General features: G+C 46.2%; 1 protein-coding gene across 4 annotated transcripts in view; it reads left to right on the plus strand.

Moving 5' to 3' along the window:
• The first annotated feature begins 5,381 nt into the window (after nucleotides 1-5,381).
• The window catches only part of NR3C1 (nuclear receptor subfamily 3 group C member 1), a 67,944-nt gene continuing 53,352 nt past the window's right edge, over nucleotides 5,382-19,973 (plus strand). The window contains exons 1-2 of one of the 4 annotated variants that reach the window (XM_040573278.1): nucleotides 5,382-5,931; nucleotides 7,932-9,121. In XM_040573278.1, the coding sequence (XP_040429212.1) occupies nucleotides 7,935-9,121 (1,187 nt within the window). In that variant the 5' untranslated portion in view covers nucleotides 5,382-5,931; nucleotides 7,932-7,934. Of the gene's footprint in view, nucleotides 5,932-6,157; nucleotides 6,681-7,000; nucleotides 7,484-7,931; nucleotides 9,122-19,973 lie in introns of those variants that run through there. The other 3 variants (XM_040573276.1, XM_040573275.1, XM_040573277.1) reach the window with 3 other exon arrangements.

The raw sequence follows: 19,973 nt of genomic DNA on the forward strand, positions 1-19,973 counted from the left end.
ATGGTGAAAGAGCTAAAACAGTGGTTCACGTAGAAGTGAAGGGCCTGATGGGAAATCAAAACATAAAATATAGCAGTACAGCAGAACAGAATAAGGACCAGGACAGGGAATAAAGACAGGAAAAAACACAGAAATTAAAAAAATACAATGAGCTATTAACCTGCAGAGGATGAAGGAGGGCATGGCACAGACCCTCTGTGCCTCAGCCTGTGACCTACTAAAGTTAACAGCAAATGCATACTTAGATTGAGTTTGGGCCCAGGAGTCCATTCAGACAAATAAATCTGCAGTCATGAGGGTGCTGCTCGTTGCCTGTTCGCAAGGAAACGTGATCCTCTGCCTGTGGAAACCGCGGCTGGGGAACATGGTTTTCCTTTCTGGCTTAGCTGGGAAACTATTGACAGACTGCAGTCACTGGCTGAATGACTTTGATGTATGTTCAAGAACTAAACAACATTGCTTACAAGCTGATAGGAGACAAAACTGACCTCCTTATGAGACAACCACGATCTCAAAGGATCTGCATTTGTGAAGAGCATGAGATACTAGGCATGTCACTGCCTTTTTGTAGAGACAACAGATTGCAAAGGGAGGAAAAGGTCTTCCTATAAAACTGTGGCATTGCATGAGCTGTCAGATGCACAGATGCAGAATTAGCATTTCATAGGAAAAGGCTATGCAACCTTTATTTTTGGTACTTCGGAGCAAGGTTAAGGAGTTTATGTTTTGTTATTTGTGGACTTCACATTGTATTTATTACAAAAGTGCAAATTCTTTATTCTGTATAATTCTGAATAATCATCTTCCAATTCCTGGTATCTCTGCAAATATTTATATAGTAAGATTTTATTTCATTAATGTGACTTTTGGTCACTAGTGCTACCATGCCCGTGGTTTGACCAAATTCTTTCCATTCTGCAATGCCTTTGATATTGTAGCTCTTGTTCTTCAGCATTTTTTTTTAACTTTAGCTTATCTTTATTGATTGCTTCAGAGATCAAAGACATCATTTGTGTCCATTTCAGTACTTTAACTGAAATACTGGCAAATCAATCACTTAGCCTGCAAACTTCTCTGTGCTGCCAATGTAAAGTAGGTCCAACCAATTGAACTTGATCTCCATTAATTGCTAGCACCATTTCAGACACTATTTTCTTGAAGGTTACAGGGAAAGTTGTTGCTATTGTATTTCATGAGCACATCACTTCATCTGGAAAAACTTCAATCTTTCTTTTTTTCTTTTTCTAGTCTGTTTCTGGCACTAAAAGTGATTTAGTACAGATCCTTAGTGGCCTATATATGCTTGCCAACTGGGACCCATGTGTCAGCTCCATTCCTATTGGGCTTGTCAGCAGTTTGTAACTGAAGAAATTTCCCCATATTTTAAACTTCCTTGTGCACGACCATTTTAAAGTTGTTTCCTTGAGTTTAGAGTAGGTTAATTTTTTTTCCCTGTGTGACTCCAGACCAGTTTTTCACCTATGAGCTTCCTGTGGATTACATTTTGCAAGCTCACTTCAAAGTCGCATGTGGCATCACCTCCTTGTCTTAGGGTTCTCTGCACTGTCCACACTAGCCCCCAGACAGACAGATTTACGTCTGCATCCGGCAAACCAAGACAGCTCTCTTCAGTGCTTCAGACGTTTCTTTCGGACATTTGGTCTGGAGTGCTGTACGCGGATCTGAAGTTGGTTCTTGGTTTCCATCAATTGCTTGATCTCTATGAGTTCTATTATGTTTTAATGATTTAATAATGGTTACAGTTAAATAGATATTTTAATGTCCATGTTTAGTATTTGTTAAGGTTGAAAGTTATTACCTTTGCAACATTATTATATTGTGGCATAGGAATGTACAGACATTTGCATATTTTTAAAAACTATTATTTGAGAACTCAATATCACTCTTCTCTGCCTGTGGCTCCCCAGAACTACTGGGTACGCTGGATGCTCACCAGACTTGGAGCCCTACTTGCTCAGTCTCTTTCAAAATTATACACTGATTTACAGCCAAAATTTTTATTGTCAGAAAAATGCGGTTGTAGAAAATACATTTCAATCCTTCTTTTGATCCTGTTTTTTCTAGATATTTATTAGTTCTTCCTCAAATCAAAACTTGTTTAGAAATAATTCTTCTCTCAGTTTTCCAAATATATTTTTTTTACATGAAATATTTATACATACAAAATTATTACATGTCCTGAGATGGACATAAAAACCTCCTGTATTTGAACTCTTTAGTTATTTAACCAAATTTCATTTTTTTAGTTATTTAACATTTGTAAAATAGCCACAGTGATATTATAATGACTGTTATATTGCAAAAATTGTATATTTAGAAGAGGACTAGTACTAACAAGGATGGGGTTTATCTAACTGACTGTTATTGCAGAATGCATTTTTGAGTTATGTACAAGGTACCATGTTACCCCTGGACAATGGTTTTACGGTATGTGTATTTTCAGGATGTAGGAGTACCTGAGAGAACTTTTCTGTTTGAAGGAAAAGAAAAGGAGAAGGTATGTTCAGGTTGTTCAGTCGGACAGCATTACTCGCATGAGGCCAGAACGCTTTGGCCAGGGCCAGGTGAGCAGGCTGGGCAGTGCCACTCCTCGATCCCACGGGCTTTGCGCTAGCTCTCCTGCAGTAGCACTTGTAGCTGAAAGAAGCGAGGATCAGCAATGTTCTCTTCCCAGCTTTATGTACTAGAAGCAGAAAATACCTGAGGTTTTTCTTCTGCTCGGTTCAATACAAGATATGTAAAGGGGACAAATGTAAAAGTAAGAATTCTCGTGTATAGCAGCCAAGTGAAGACAATGAACAAACCTGACTTTGTATTCAAACGTGTCTGCAGCTATATGGTTTACTGTGAGTGTTACCAACGATGACCTTGTAATGAGCGCTGCTGTGCTTACCAACAAATAAAAATCGTCCTTCATGAGAGTAAGAATGTAAATCATTCTACCCTGACCAAATTCCATTTCTGCATATATCGCAGTCTGGTCTGCCTCAGCATTCCCTTCACGAAAAGCCTGTAGGATGCTCTATTTGCTCACTGTTTTGCACTCTTGTACAATGTCACTGTGTGATGCTGGTAGATAAATTCTGTTTAGCAAACTAAAATCATGCCCTTTTGGATAAAAGATGATATTAAGATACTGAACTATTCATTAGAAAAGGAATGTCCTACTCATTACCATGCAAAAACAGTTTTAATCAAGCATCTGAGCATGTTTATAAACAGATGTTTCATCTAAATGTCTTAGAAATAAACAGCTTTGGTAAACAAGTTCCCTGAGTCTACAGAAAGTTGAGAGTGAAGCTAGCATACTGCGGTGTTACAGCTCTCCTACGCAGGCTGATGTCCTTCCATACATACCCTAGACTTGAGTTTAGCAAAGTTTCACTGGGTAGGAGGGGTGCCAAATGCCAGACAGTTTCTATGGTAGAATGTTCACAGAGCAATAAATTGAAGTGAATTTGCTAGGTATAGTCACAGAAGTACGTTAGGATTTCATGCTTTAGGACACATTCTTGCCTTTGTTTCATACAGAAGTCCCCTGCAACATTCCTGTACCTGGTAGCAAAGATTCTGTAGTCTTTGTGAATAGTCTGACTTCTCTATTTCCCTTGGATAGGAAGAAGTGTTTCCTGTTAGCTGTAAATTCATTACATCATTCAAAAAGCACAAGAAGACAGTTTTGAATGCTATTTTAAATATGCCTTGCAAAAATCCATTAGATTAAGGGGTATCGAAGAGGAATATCTAGATTTTTAGAAACATTTTTTCATATGTACAACATAAATGATTAAAAGATTAACACACTGTGCATTTATTTTGCATATCATGTAACATATATCAGTATCTTCCAAAAGTCAGCATTGCACTAAAAAAAAACCCAACTCATTACTTAAAAATTAAGGGCAGAATAATTGTGCTTTTGAAACATTGCTTTTATTTGGCCTTTTCTTTCCCTTCCTGGTATAAGAATACCCAAATTTGGATTTAAATAGCTGGAAAGACAAAAACCTATCTCATTAATGTAACCTGTATTATGCAAAGTAATTTATTGGGTACAATACTAACTATTTCTAGATGCTAACAGTCTGTCAACACACTTCTCGTACAGGCATTATCTGGTCATCATCTCCAAGTTCATTTAATTGTTCTGAATCAGAACAATCGATACGCACGTAAAAGGGCAATCACCACCCTCCCCCTCCATCACCTAAATTTTTACCAGTTCCAGGGAAAGCCAAAAATCACTTGTTCTGCCCTGAAAGAGCAACCTGTTCCCTCTGAGCTTTCCCCACTTCTCCAAGGCAGCAGAATTTTCTACTTTGCTGTTTTATTTCATTGGTATTTTTAACTCCTGGACTACTTCCTCAGTGACGGTTTCTGGTCTTTTCTTGTCCAGGAATCTGTCAGGAATGAATGACTGGTGAAACAGGATTGTCCCAACAGCGAGCAGACTGAACCGCTGTGGATGTTGCACCCCAGTGCTTCATCCTCCTGATGCCTCTGCATCTAAATCCAGCTTCAGATCTGTTGAATGCCTAGTTGTTTCTTTAAAACTGTCAAAATCTGTTAGTCTCTTAGGGAAACGCTACCGTGATTTGTGAAGTTGAGGCACGCTGCTCGATGGAAACATCTGTGCTTTCAGTGCTTGCAGCGGGACAGTTCCTCCCCTCCCTGTCCCCTTGGCATCCCCTCAGCTACTCTGCGGGCTTTCATCTCTCCCGACTTCCACGGACTTGGGCTCACGCCTTCCACCCCAGCCCCTGTCCGCACCCCAGGAGCGGTTTTTTGACCTGGAAGGCGCCTTTCCCATGACCTTTTGCCGTCTTTCCGCGCCCCCCCGGCCGGTTCCCCCCCCCCCGCTTCGCTCTCCCCGCCCGGCTCGGCGCAGGTGAGCGCGGCCCGGCCCGGCCCGGCCCGGGGGCGAGACCCGGGGCCGGGGGGAGCCCTCCTCGACCCCTGACCCCGCGGCCCTCGGGGGAGCGGCGGCTGCGGGCCGGGGCGCTGCCCCTCGCCGGGAAGTTGGGGAAGTGCGGAAGGAGAGAAGCGGGGCGGCCCCGCGGCTCCCCGCTGCCCCTCGGCGGCCCCTCCGGCAGCCCGAGGCTCGAGACGGCCGCCGGGGGGACGGGACGGGGCGGGCGGGCGGCCCCTCGGAGCCCGAGCGGCGGCTGCAGTTGCCCGCCTCAGCCAACAGGTCGCACCGTTCCCCCTCGCTTGGGCCCGGCGGGCGCTGCCCCGCGGTGCGGCGCGAGGGCCGCCGAGCCGGGCCGGGCCGTGCTGAGCCGAGCCGGGCAGGGCACGGAGCTGAGCGGAACGGGCGCTGCCGCCGCCCCTCCATGTGCCGGCCGCCTCCGGTGCCGCTGCACGTCGGGGAGGCGGGCGGGAGGAGGGGGAGGGGAGGAGGCCGCCGCCGTCCTCCATTTTGTGGCTGGGGCTGGGGCAGAGCCGTGCCGAGCGCCGCGCTGCCCGGCCCGCGGGCGGACGGGCGGGCGGGCAGGGAAGGGAAGGGAAGGGAAGGGAAGGGAAGGGAAGGGAAGGGAAGGGGCGGGCGCGGAGGGCGCCGGGCGCGGGCAGCGAGGGACCGAAGTCTGCGGCGGCAATTAGCGCTAATTAGCGGAGGGGGCGCCGCGGCGGAGGGAGGGAGAGAGAGAGGGAGGGGCGGGGACTAGGTCAGGGGCTCGGGCCGGTGGGAGGAGGAAGGGGGGGGGGGAAGCGGGCGCCCGCCGCCGCGGCTCCAGGAGGGGCGGCTGTTTACTTCCTCCGCCCGCGCCCCTTCCACCCTTCCTGCCGCCCGCCGGCTCCCCCAGGCCGCCCCCGGCCGCGGGGCCGCGATGGCAGTCGGCGGCTGAAGGAGCCCCAGCGCCCCCCCCTGGACGAGGTAAGGGGCGGCGGGGGAGGGGGGTCCCGCGGGAGGTGGGGGGGGGCGCGACCGGGGCGGGGGGGGGGGGGGGGCACCGCGGTTTAGGCCCGGGGAGCGCCCCCCGAGGGGACGGGGGCGGGCAGGAGGGTGCCGGCGGCGGGGTCTCGGTGGGAGCCCCCCGAGGTTTGGGGGTGGGGGCCGGTGCTGCGCGACCCCCGCCCGCCGAGCGGCCCGGCGGGGGGGGGCGGCGGGGGAGTGGGGAGCGGAGCCCGCTGCGGGGCGCGCAGGCAGCCATGGGGCTGGCCCTATTTTGCAGAAGTGGGTGTGCCAGCGAGACGGCTCAACAGGTCTCGACACATTTCTCTGAAAACTGTACTTCGCGAGGCAGATTTCGCTGCGATCCCGCAGTTTTAGGCGTTTCGCGGCTCCGTTTTCGGGTGTTCCCCGCTCGGTGGACCCGTGCCCCCGCGTCCCTGACGCGTCTCCTACCCCGGAGGGGCCGCCGCTGCTTTTCCTGAGGCGGGGGAGCTGTCAGCCGGAGCGGCTTCGCCTCGCTGCCCCCGCCCGCAGGCACAGCAGCCCCCCGGCCCCGGTGCGGGCGCTGCGGGCCGGCCCCCGCCGTGCCCCCCCCCCCCCCCCCCCGATGGCCGTGCCGCGCTCCCCAGCCCTGCTCGGCGAGGGGCCGGCGGCCGCGGGCCCGTTCTGCGCTCCGCGGTTCGGTTTCGGCTCGGAGGCAGCTGTCAGGGCGCCCTGCCGCTGCCCCAGGCACGGCTCGGGAGGTTTGGCGGCTCGGGAAACGAGGGTAAGAGACCCCCTGCTCGGACCTAGCGGGGGTAACGCGGGGCCTTGGGACGGGTTTCGTCTGGGGAAGTTTCCCCCGGGCCGGCTGCGGCTGGGGCCACCTTAAAATTTTTACGCACGGAGACTTTTCTGTCGATTGCAGCCTTAACTTTGGCATACAGAGAGCTGGAGCTTTCATCAGCAGGCTGAGGAAAGCGGGCCGCGGAGCCGGCGGGTTCGTCGTTAAGGCGGTGTGAGCTCCTCGTGTGCCCCCCGCGCCCGGGGGGGGCCTGGGGGGCCGGGCCCCCCCCCCCTCCGGCCGGGCCCGAGCTGGCCCTGGCGGCCCCTTGCAGGCGGTTGTAGGCAACAGGCGAGCCGTATAGAAAGTTTGCGTCCGAATTTACAGTTGTTCTCCAAATATTTGTGCTCCGTGCTGAAAATAAATATAGTAAACACAAGCAGATGAAACTGATGAGGTTTGTCCTCGGCGTTAGATGTGTTCGGAGAGTAGTGACGAGCGCTTAAAGTTTCTGAAGTTAATAAAAATCCTGCTTTAGTTTTAGTTGGTTTTTATTTGTAAATGTACGATTTGTTTACAGAATCGCATTGACTTAATTTCAAGGTTCACAAGCTGCGTTTTGAGCTGAACTTAGGCAGAGTTTTGAGGTGCGGTGGTTGTATAGCTACTGGAAAATAGCAAAATGTTTAGATTTTGGTTGGCTGGTGGATACCGAGCTTGAGAACTGGGTTAGGGAGGCTGCTTCTGCCTGCTGTGAGTGATGCATCGGGACCTGCAGGGAGAGGGGAAACCGGCTCGTAGAAGTGGTAAACGCCTTCTCTCCTTCCCTGCTCAAGATGTGTTTAAATACCAGGGGGGAAGTCACCTTCTGAAATTTGTGAATTGGGTACTTCAACAGTTCATGCACTTCCTTGCTTGCTAAGGTGGATAACAGAGGTTGAGAGAGTGTTCAGAAAGCTGTCCTACGTTGCAGTCCGATTCTGAGTTGTGTGCAGGCAGGCTTACTGCTTCATCTGGGCTTAGCAAAGCTTTATAAAAAAAAAATCATGTTACCACTCAGCTATGAACAAAAACCAAAAACAGTGGGTTTGGGAAAGATGTGGCACACATCCGCTTGTAACTTGACTTGCGGTGCTCTCGTTCTCAAAGTAGTTAAACGAGGTTCACTAGGCTAATGATTTAGGCCTTTTTTTTTATTCTGTTATTAAAATATCCTTCGTGTGCTAACTTTGAATGCTTGTTATCTTTTTATAGCTAATGTTGAAAGTAATGGATTCCAAAGAATTGCTTAACTCGTCAGATCAAGACGAAACGAGGAAAAATGTGCTCATCAGTACCAAAGGAGGGATTGTGATGGACTTTCATCCACCCTTCAGGGGTGGAGCTCCAGTGCAAGCCCCTGTATCTACATCTCCTCTCCCTGTGTCTTCTCACTCAGATTCCAATCAGCAACCTGCTCTGGCTGATTTTTCAAAAGGATTAGTAAACAATGTGCCTCAGCCAGACCTCTCCAAGGCAGTGTCACTCTCCATGGGACTGTATATGGGTGAAACAGATGCAAAAGTGATGGGAAATGACCTTGGATTTTCGCAGCAGGGCCAAATTGGCATCTCTTCTGGAGAAACGGACTTCAGGCTCCTGGAAGAAAGTATTGCAAGCTTGAACAAGTCCTCGAGCCTGGCAGAGGACGCAAAGGGAGCAGCATCTTCTGAGGTGCCGCTGGAGCCGGATTTCCCTGGCATGGCTGGCCGCAGCGTCCCCTTAGAGCCGGGAGCGTCAGTCCAAAGCCAGGTTGGCTCTAATGGTGGCAACTTGAAATTATTCTCTGAAGACCAAAGCACCCTGGATATTCTCCAGGACTTAGAATTGCCACCAGTATCGCCTGGCAAAGAGCCAAATGGGAGCCCGTGGAGGCTTGACCCGTTGCTCGATGATGGTGGCTTGCTGTCCCCGATATCCACAGACGATGCGTTTCTCCTGGAAGGAAATTCGGGGGAAGACTGCAAGCCTCCTATTTTGTCTGACACTAAACCTAAAATTAATGACCGTGGTGACCTTTTACCCAGTTCCAAAATGCCAATGCCTCAAGTGAAAACGGAAAAGGAAGACTTCATTGAACTCTGTACTCCTGGCATAAAGCAGGAAAACATGGGCCCAATTTATTGTCAGGCAAATTTCTCTGGGTCTAATCTACTGGGTACTAAAGTCTCTGCCATATCTATCCATGGTGTCAGTACCTCTGGGGGACAAATGTATCACTATGATTTAAATACTGCATCGCTCTCTCAGCAGCAGGATCAGAAACCAATTTTTAATATCATTCCATCTCTTCCTGCCGGTTCGGAAAATTGGAATAGGTGCCAGGGATCAGGGGATGAGACTTTAGCTCCTTTGGGAACGCTCAACCTTTCTGGCAGACCTGCTTTCTCTAATGGCTATTCAAGGTAATTAGTTTTTGTTTCTCTTTATTAAAATATTTCAAGTATGTTTAGCACAACTGCATGTAAGCTGGCTTTTTTATTTTTTTCCCCTCCAAGTCGATCGTCACTTTCTCATTCGTTGTGTACGGCTGCCTGATCGAGTATCACCGATGTGTGGTTCTTACATTGCTCGGCAGTAATTTTCACCGGGTACTCAACTCCGGGTGTGAAAGGGAGGAAATGAGGAGGGGAGCTGACAGGCTTTAAAAAATAAAAATAAATCTAAAATGTGTCCTAAGGGGAGAATTGAATGTGTGGTGGAAGGATCCATACACAAGGCAGTATAGAGGGAAGTATTTAAGTGTATACAAAAGCTACTTCATTCTCGAGGGTTAGAGGATAAATCACTGTGGTGTTCTTTTTCCCCCCTAGTGTTACTTAAATGTTAAGCACAAAAATAACTTGGTTGCTGGGTAAATTTCTAGAATTACATTTAAGCTGAAGTAGAGTTTTAGCTTTGCTTGGTATTGCATTTACCTTACATGGACAACAAGATTCCACGTAGGAAATACTCAGCAGTTCGTTTAATAACTGCGTTTAAAGAGATAAGAATATTTGCAGTAAGATTTAAACATACCTGAAATTTAACTCTTACAGCGAACTGGAGGAGGGCTTGCTTATAGGAGGCTTTCTAGGAGGAGGGTATTCTAAGGGATCCGGCGAGTGCGTGTTTGTAGTAGGGTTTTCTTCAGCTAATTCAATAGCACGGATATTCAAGTGAAAGGCTTCGCCTTTCTGGAGTAAACACAACAGTGGCAGCTTTCTCAATGGGTAGCTGTTTGCATCTCCTCTCGCAGTCGGAGGACAGGTTCTGGTTTCAGTACGAGCGCCTAGTGGTGTGTTTTTCTTGGCTATTCCGTGTTTAACATAGCCTTGCACAAGCACGGTGTTCGGTCTCGATTGAGGAAGAGTTTTGTGGTGTGATTCAGTGGAGTGTTAGAAAATGGCTCTTCAAGTCCAAATGCATAAAACCAGTAATTGTGGGCTTCTAATGAAGTATCTGTTTTAACTTTCTTTTTTTATTGTCCCACTGACAGTTGATCCCCAGAGTGTTAACTGCCCGTCTCCTTGCACGTTGCTAGCTCTGGTTTCCCACGGTTGAAATGAGATGTGTGAGCATTCCTTGGTCGCTTCAGGAAGACAACTTTTAATTTGCTTTCATTCTAAATTTCTGTAGTAGTTTTTGATTTTTGTAGGGGAGATGTGTTTTTCTTTGGTGACGTATTTAGAGCAAACTGTAGTGTAGGGAAACCAGGAAGGAAAATCAGGATTTATGGAGGAATCCCATTTTGATGTATGAATATTGAATGTGCCTTATCACTTATTGTGACAGAGTAGAAATCCTTTGTAGTTACCTTTTGCATAACCAGTGCAACTTCCATGTTGTTTTTCATTGGTTTTATGTTTGTGTGTGTGTGTTTTTCCCATATATTTATCTTCAGTGACAATCATTACAAAATCTGTATCAAAGCAAGAACAACTATTTCTGGGGTTGGGAGATGAATGTCAGAGCAGATCCCACGTACATAATGGAAACAGCACTTCTGAGAATTTTTGTAAAGTTCATGCATTGTTTTTATTTTACAGAACTATTTAGTTAGAACCAAGCGCATTCGTATTTGAACGGTTTACACACAAATGTTTGTCAGGCTTTGGAGAATTTCATAAACACCAGTTTTACATGCTTTGTTTCTGATAATGTTGTGATGAAAAACCCACTCAAGCTACTAATGTGTACAGAATATATCTGATCCTAGAGTAAAAAGGACAGCAGTGCTAGATGTTATCGTTGCTTTTATGAAGCAATTTCGGGGAGTGTGCTTAGTATGTTTTTATTGGAACCGACTAGGCACTGATAGCAGGCGTGCTATCGAGAGCTCGCAGCAACCCGCGGTGCAGCTCCTGCCGTAGCAGAAGGAGGCATCTGAAGGCTCAAGTCTGCCTCAACCACTGTGTGGTGTTAACAGCGTTGTTCTGCAGGTTCCTGCTTCCTGCAAGACTGTTTTGTATTTTAATGGTTTCTTTTGTCTTATTTAAGATAATGGATTATTTTCCCTCAATTTAAGGAATGCGTAAAGGGATCGGGGTGGCTCAAGTTGAGTTTTGCTTAAAAATGCTTTATTTCCAGAGTTGATGGAAGCTGTTCTTATTTCCCGCTGATTTTTTATTAATAGATTAAAACTACAAGTCCAATTCTAAAACCAACATTGTTTGCTTTTGCATAGTTTTTTCCTTACAATAGGGGCAATCCCATCTTCTTTTGAAAATAACTTTGAGATGCTAGTGAATCCTGGGGTTTGAAACAGGAATTCTTTCTTCCTAAACTTTGTCAGAAATATTTGGTCTAAGCTGACTTAGCTTTAGTTGATGCATTGTAGATTTGTTCATTTCTCATGCAGAAGACTTAACAAAATTGGCATGCTTAGCGTTTGTTTCAGAAACAGAGGAAGAACTACCTTGCGAGGTTCCTGTGGTTGGTTTTCTGGGGTTGTTTTGCTTTTTTCTTTATGGTACTGATTCTGTGAGATGAAGGCTGGGATTGCTAAACTTCAGTTTCCGGTAGGAAATATTTCCTAGTGCTGGTGGTCTTATTTACTGTTCAAAAATGTTAATTAGGTACTAAATATATGGGTGAAAAGCTACAGTTCTCTTCTTGTGTTCAGGTAGTATTTAGCTTTCCTGCTTTAATGGAAAGCGTGTAACATCTCTTTATAGACGTGCAGTCTTAAATTTGCCGTGCAGTTTTTAAGTGATTTTTATTTTTATTTTTTCCCTGAGGCTAGCACAGCATGCTGGCTCTAATGAGATACGTGATCATCGGGGCTGAGAAAACCGATGGGTTTCACCACGAGAAGTAGAAAGCATTCTGAAGTTAACGCAGCTAGCCTGCAGAACACAAACTTCAGAAATTTGCTCCAAATGAATGAATCGGCAGAAGTCCCGACGCTGCCGTCGGCGCCTTGGGGCCGTGGCGAGGCTTCGGTGCCCGTGCGGGTGTGCAGAGCGTGGAGGTGCTGCCCGGAGCCTCAGCTCCCCAGGCTGGGAGCCCCGAGCGGCAGGAGAGGCTCGGGGCCGGCTCCCAGGGGTGGCTTTGGCGAGGTCCCTGCAGCGTGAGGAAGCGGTCGGTCGGTCGGAAGGCAGCAGGTTAAGGGAACAGTGGACAGGGGAGCAGCGGGAAAGGAGGCCGACGGTGAGAATTTGCCGTAGATTTGCTTTAATAGAAGAAGTGGGTCAGTATCTGAAAGAGGAGCGAAACAAGCCGCAAGGTTTTGGTAAATGCCTTGCTAAAGAATTTGAGGTTTTGATGGTATCTGGCTCTAACATGATACTATTGGTGGCGTACTGCACAAATGCCAGTGAAATCTGTTAAATTTCAGGGGAATGATTTCAGTGCCACACGCTCGCAGAACTCTGGAGGAATGGATTTAATGCATATACCACTCAGCTTTTTTATTCCTCTCACTTCCTGGAGATGTGGCTTGTTGGGGGGGGAGTGGAAGACGACGAGAAGCCATGCAGCAGCGCAGATTTTTTTTTCTTTCTTAGCCTACAGCCAGAATTTACAAAAACTGGGCCCCATTGGCAGCGTTAGGGCTTCTAGTATTACATTTGAAATCATTCCTAGTGCTCCAGCTTGTGGGGGATAAGGATCATTAAGGAGGTTTAAGGAAGGGCGAGAGCTACGAGAAGTCATGGAAGAGGAGGAGAATCTTTTTGGGGGGAAGCTCTGCTGGTCGGCCGCAGCCAGGAGCGTTGCTTCCAGCAAGAGCTGTTCGGTCACCACCGCTTAGCTGGGAGTCGCTTTGGGCTTGGACGTTTTACTCGAAGGAAGGGGAAAGCAGGGATCCCTTGCTAGAAATGGCCAAGGTCAGTTGTCCGTTTGTCTTACCTCATTGTTTCGGCCTGGCTTTCGGCCAAGGCCGGTGGCTTGGCGCGGCCAAGCGCCGTGCTTTAAATGTTGTCTGACTCAGCAGTGTGCAATGTATGGCACATACTGAAGCGCGTCTTACTTAATCATTTTATTTTGACATTAAACCCAGGCTCATTATTTGGAGGGGTTGCTCTGGGTTTAGTAGCCTGTGTTGTGATTTGTCAGCCTAGTGTAACTCTGAGATCAGGTTTTGAGTTCTGGAAACGCGCAACAAAAAGGTTAACTAGTTTGTCAGAAAGGTATGGATTAGGAGTGTCCCGCAGCATATGACAAAAGGTGCCACGAGAGTGAAGGTAGCTAGATAAACGATAGGTCACGTAAGACGTAATCTACTTTTTCCCATTTTAAATGATCCATTCAGCTGGCTGATAGCTGAGTAGGTTTTTGCAAGTCCAACCCAAATTGGTAATTTCTACTAATTTACACCCTCTATAATGACCTTGGTTTCAATCCCAGTTCTAGCTTGCAAAACGGAAGTTGACTTTTGTTTTCCATTGCATATTTGTGTGTTATGTATCTTAAATAGTAGTTGAACCCCATTGTACTCGAATGCTGGCAGTAAAAGGAAAGCTGTAGTTTAAGCCAGTTACAGATGAATCTTCTCAGCAGTGTGAAATACGCGCCTTACCCAAGTCCTGCGCCATCTAGTTACTGTGTTAAAGATCACTGCTTTACGCAGTGAGGGGAACTGTGATGGGGATGCAAACGTGCCTTCTTATTTTGACTGTTACTGCTCAGTTACTGTGTTGTTGTGAAAGAGGGGTGAGCCATTGTATGCTCAGCTGTAACAGCGAACTGAAACTAGTTGTATGTTTTAAAGGGTTGCCAAGTCCTCTTCTCTTCCTGGGTTTCCCTTTTACAGCCACCACGTAACAGGTGGGCTGTTGGGGGGCTTCCTCTAATTTTTTTTTGAAACGCTTCCTAACCTTGAGTAGTGAAAATCCCGAAGGAGGAGAAGCTGGCAGCGCTGCCTGACCGATGCGCACACCGAAGTTTGACTGTTCCCGTGTGTTATGCTCTGAACACGAGATGGGCTGCTGCTCCCGTTTCCTTACTAGATTCAGTGGCTGGGTCCACCAGACCCAGTTGTTCCCCGGTGCGTATGCTTAAACTCGCCGAGTTTGCAGGGCAGGTGCTGTTCTTCCAGCAATCAGAACTCTGCAGTTGGTCCGAAGCGTGGTGGGAAAGGCGGTGCTGGTCCCAGCGTGTGTCTGGGCTGAAGGGGGCTGCCCTCGCAGCTTCTTCGTGGCCTTGTTCGTGCGATGTGGTTCAGGAGGATGGAGGCTGGGTTATTTGACTGGTTTGAATCCTCGGATGTGTTGGTTGCAAACATCTTCGCAACGCTTCTTTCCCTGTTCTTCATTGATGTACAAAGCGCAGTGGAGTAAGAGGTCATCTTTTAATTCCATTATTCTTCTACCTATTGTATGCTAGTCATAAAAATAAGCTGTTACTTTTTTTTTTTTTTTTTTTTCAGTAATCTGTGGCTTCTGGGTTTTTTCAGAACGCTTCTTGGAGCAAATGCAAGATCCAGTGCTGGCACGTTAGTCTGAAATGTGATTTGGCGCGGTTTTCTTAGGGCACTTTGTTAAACCTTCTGGCCGGAGCAATGTCTGTCCTCGTGCCGTTGGGCGTTACGATCAGGGGCTTATCTACCAGCTTACGGGAGGGGAGCAAGTACTCGGCACTCAGAAATTGGCCTGGGAGAAAATGAATGTATGTTTCTTGTTAGTAGCTTTTCCCCTCACAAAACCCTTGTTTCTGGAATATTATTAGATGTAATTGTATTTACATATTATTTTTTTTCCTAAAGGGTACATTAAGGCTGACTAAGCAGATATTGTGCCACTGATGTGCTGGCATAACATAATTTATTCATGCTGCAAAGAGTTCCAATGTCGTCATTGTTGAGATTTTTAAAAAAAAAAAAAAAAAGTATCAATGAAATCCTGTTCTCAACCCAAGAGCTTTACAAAGCTGTAGTTACAATTACCTTGTTTTCGTGTTATTAAAATATCTGATTGTGTGTAGTCTCTGGCATACGGAAGTGAACTTTAAAATGTATTCATAAAATAATCAACTTCGATTTGTTTCTGTGTTTCTAAGAACAGTTAGGTGTGGAACCGGATAGCTGCTGGGAAGAGTACGTAACCGTACAGTACTTTGTACAACAGATCCAGAGAGTTTGTTGTGTTAAACTCTTTGATTTTTATAGTCTTTGTCTCCCAGACACTGTCGGTATACGTGAATTTAATCTCATAATTTGCTGAAGTGCTAAAGCATTGCATCATTACTTACACAGATTATGTGGTGTTCTCATGACAGGTTTTCTGACTGATTCACTATAGTGTGAAATCCATTTATAATACAACGTTTGCTTAAATAACCAAGATGCTCGTAGACCAGGAGTTAATCTGTTCTGTATGCTGGGTTCGGGAAATTACACGAAGATACTGCGGGTTGGTAGCCCCGTCCCTGTGGGATGGAGGTGAACCAGTACGGCTGCAGAAGGTGACACGCACACAAAATTACAGTAATTCCTTTCAGCTCGTTGCCTTGTTGCTGACTTCGTGTCAACTAGTTTCAGCTGTCTTCGGGACAGAAATGAAATGGAACAATTAGGTTGCTCTGCCCACGTGCAGGAGGGTGAGCGGAACCGCGGCAGCAGCCCTGTGGCGTGGGGCGGCCCCGGCCGGCAGCAGGAGGCCGCGCAGCGAGCCAGGGGTGAGTAAGTGTTCTTCCAGAAGCAGCGAGTTGGGCTGGGAGCTCAATTTAGCCCAATTACTCTCTCCCGGAGGCTTTTCGTCTTGCCTCATCTTCGCTGTGAAGAAGGTGTCGTGTTTTGGACCAGCTTCCTATGCCCTTAGCTGATTCAGCTGATGCTAACTCTACCGAGAAACTTTCTGCCAGACTTCTTTTCCTGGCTGAAACAGTGTTTTCATGCCTTAAAGCTCTGTACTGCATCGCGTGCAATAGATCGTGTTCGCACGGCAACAAAAGCACATCCGTCTGCTTTGGTGGCCGGCACCGCGCGTGTCCCAGAGGCGCAGCAGAGCTCGGGGTAGCCGCGGCCTCGCCAGCTCCTGCCTGTGGGGCTGAGTTCGGCAGGGTAGCTGGTGTCAGGATTTTCTGGCTGCTCTTGGAAGTGAGAATTAAGTTTAGATCCCAGTATGCCATGCTGCTTATCCAGGGTGTCACGGAGAGTGTAATATTAATGGCTCCTTAAACTACAACTGTGGGAATTTCTGGAGGAAGCAGTGCTCCTCTATCAAATCCGTCTTGACATCTTGCAGAGTACATTTCTGTACCAGCCAACTGCTTTCTTAATATAGTCTGTATCAATTTGTTATAATTAAAGCTCACGATTCCATCTGTACCTATGGATTCTCACTCCATGCTAAGTCTTCCTGGAAAGTTAAATCCTGGTGTGCTTTAAAACTGAATGTCCAGTGAGCTGCTGCCGTGTTTTTGGAGGTGTGATGTAACGTGCAAGTTCTATTTTTTGTTCAAAGATCTCAATTCTCCTGAAATGTCAAAGGTCAAACTGCATTTGAGGAACGAGTTCCAAAATAATAATAATGCCTTTCTTGAACTGAGTTCAGTGCTACTGTAATTTAGCGAAGAAACCGAGTTCCACAGCGGATTTTTACAGTAGTACGCTCTTCATACAATTTGCAGTAATTTGTACGCTTACCCTGTGCGTCAGAGAACAGCTGGAAATTGTGATTGCATTCATGCATCATGGTCACACAAGGTTTAATATGGAACTTCTTAGCAGCGGAGTGCAATTTACTCAGCTTTATTCAGATACTTCACCTTTCTGGTTACTTTTGTTTTAGCTAACAAGTTTTAAGTAAGTAAGTAATGCTCAGGATTCTAGTTTTGTAGCTCTCCTTACCTAAAGGCTCTGTTGCGGTAGACTTCTGTGTTATATTAGAAACTTTTTTTTTTTCTGGCAGAGGGTTGCGGGGGGAAGCGTTGTTTTTTTTGCATGTGCGTACCTTTCTCGCAGTATTTGCGTGCATGCCTCGGCTTCCTGGAAGTGCTGCTGGAGGAGACTGAAACGCGATAACCTCGCTGTTCACCAGTGTGCAGGAGCTTGGCTTCTCTGTGCACGCCTGCGTCTCTGGTGGGGCGAGGGGGGCAGGCGAACGGCATGGCCCATTTGAAATCTTGTAAAATCTTCAGCACGTGAATTCTTGGTCTTGCGTCAGAGTCCTCCGGCCTTCACGTGGCGCTCCCAACGCCTGCGGGGTCTGTGTGATGGGAGCAGGTCGCTCCTTCTCGTCGCGCTCGGGCAGCGTTGGTGCCCTTGGGCTCCTGGCCGTGCCCGCGGCATTGGCGCATCCTTGGGTCTTCCAAACCTTCACGTGCCATCATAGGCTGCTTTTGAGAGTGCAAACCTGAAGTTCTGGGGTGCCTCCTGAATTTCTTGCAAGCTTCAAAGGGTTGCTCCTCAGTGTAGCGTTGGCTCATTAGCTGTGAGTTTGGTAGCTGTGACAGAAAAGAGCAGCTGATGCAGTTTATTTTTGTTATTACTTGAAGAACCTGCTTGACACAGCCTGGTTTGTATGTGCGATAATGTCTAATAGCATGGTAATGTGGTCTGTTACTGTTGCAGTACAAATTTCTGCAGAAGAGGAGCTGTTGCCAGAAGGGTGCTGGTAGAACACGTTAAGCAGTGCAGATTCCAATTACTTCATGGCGGAGCATCTCCGCAAGTCAGAATCACACTTGTGTTGTTTGTCACGGCGAATTAAATGCAGTATGTTGCTGTACTTTGCTAGTCTGTGGTGGAGCCTGTTTCCATACCGCTCTCCTAAGCGGTTTCTAAGTGTCTGTAATACATTCACTGAGGCTTGGGGAGAAAGGGATGCTTGGTATGGCTTCGGAGGAGGCTGGCTGTCAAATAATGCTTTGTCCGTGAAGGGCCGTGCGGTGTACAGGGGATATCTCCTATCACGGAGAAATGAGGGGTGTTTGGATACATCTGTAAATGTGCTATCACAAATGGGATACGGAGTTTTCCCATTTTCGGTAGTTCTTTATGCCATCAGAAGATGCAAGTAGTTAACAATGTGTTTTAAATCAACATGTCTATACCACGGGCACATTAAGTACCTCTGTGTACCCATGTAGTTTTTTTTCCTCACCTTTTTTTTAAAAAAACAGTTTTGTTAGCTTTCTGAAGCAATAACTTTTTAAAGCCATTGTCTCAGTCTTTTTAACAAATCAGAGCTGAAAACATGCATGTGCTGCATGGGTGTGTGTGGATTTGCTATGCAAGAATGCAGTTCATAGATGTAAATTTAAAAGAAGAAAAAACAGATAATCGCAGACTGTATAGCTTCATGTCCTGATTTCAGTCTGCGTGTTGCCTAGCTGTGCTTTTCTCTCCTGCAGTATTTTTTGAATTACTTTTACTTGGTTCTTGGATGTGTTTGTGGTTTTTTTTTGCCTGTTGATTTTCTGTTAATCTTGTGCTAGGTATGAATTTCTCCAAAATTAATTGCATCATCCAAGTGTAAAGTTGATGTATTTATAATTTGACTAAACAAACAAACAAAAAAAGCCCTCTGCATCTTGGCTACCTCAAGAGTGTTTTTCATAAAATACTTTATATTGTCTTATATTCTAACCTACTTCATGTTTTAACTGAGAATAGACCCTTTAAATGCTTTTTAAAATTACAGATCCTGAATTTGATATCCAGAAAAGCTTGTAGGTACTGGAGATGGGTGAGGGAATATAGAATTGCAGTAAGATAATAAATATTTGGTGAAGTAATAGCAGACTGCATATGAAATGACCGATTCAGGTTCTTTCTGAATCATAGAAATCCTTATAAATAGGTCTTTTTATACATATATATCAATGGGAAAAACTTTACTTAAAATGAAGATTAAATTGGCAGGCGAGCAATGAGCTGGGTTAAATCTATTACGTTTTGAGACATAAATGAAAAGCAGCATACCAAAGATCTAATAGCTTTGATGGTAAAGCTGTGACTCTAAGCTGTGCTTTGGCAGTGAAAAGTTTTCACTGCCTTTTCAAGTTGGTTGAATTAAATTATTTATTTCCGTTTGTTTATGAATACTGGTTGATTTTTTTTTTGTTGTTGTTGTTATTTTTAAACCATGACGAAATCTGTGGCTATGGGGTGTGATTGTGCCGGGGCAGGGGAGAAGAATACACTTGAAAGGAAAGAACTGAAATCTTCAGGGGAGGATGCGGGATAAACGATACGGGTGGAGAGGAGCTTATGGATCATCTGACCCACCCGTTTGCATTATGCTGTCTTACTAATAAATGTAAGCCGCAAGAAAATACCAAGATAGTTCAGAACCTCGGCTTTCACTTGCTTGAAGAGTCTACCAAGCTTCATGACATTGCTGCAAGTGGTGGAAAAATAGACAATCAGATGTGTCGGTGGCATTAATTTCTCCCTGTAGTTGATATTAATGCCTTCTCTCTCTCAGTTCCTTTTGTTGGAATTGTAATGTTCATGGTTTATCAAACTTCCTGCAGAAACGAAAATGAAATACTCAGTGATCAGGCAGTGCTCTGCAAAAGGAGTTACTGTGGTTATAAAAACTAAATAAGTAAACTTGTAGCTGCAGAATGTCACCTGGGCTAACTTTAAATCCATGTACTCTTCTTCAAAATTCTTTGCAAAAGAGCTGATTTGTTCTCACCCTTCCTTGGCTATGCTAATGACACTTGTGTGCTTGCTTTTGTGCTGCCTCCGGTCTTTAAATGCAGCAAAATAATGAGGTTTCTGTTTTTTCTGTTCATGTCTGTTCATGCTAAAGTCCCGCTTCTAGTGAGGCTCGGAAGCCTAAAGCTGTACTGGTTAACACTGAAAGTTGTATCGAGCTAATGCAG

The sequence above is a fragment of the Cygnus olor genome, chromosome 14, assembly GCF_009769625.2.
Source record: "Cygnus olor isolate bCygOlo1 chromosome 14, bCygOlo1.pri.v2, whole genome shotgun sequence".
NCBI classification, from domain to species: domain Eukaryota; kingdom Metazoa; phylum Chordata; class Aves; order Anseriformes; family Anatidae; genus Cygnus; species Cygnus olor.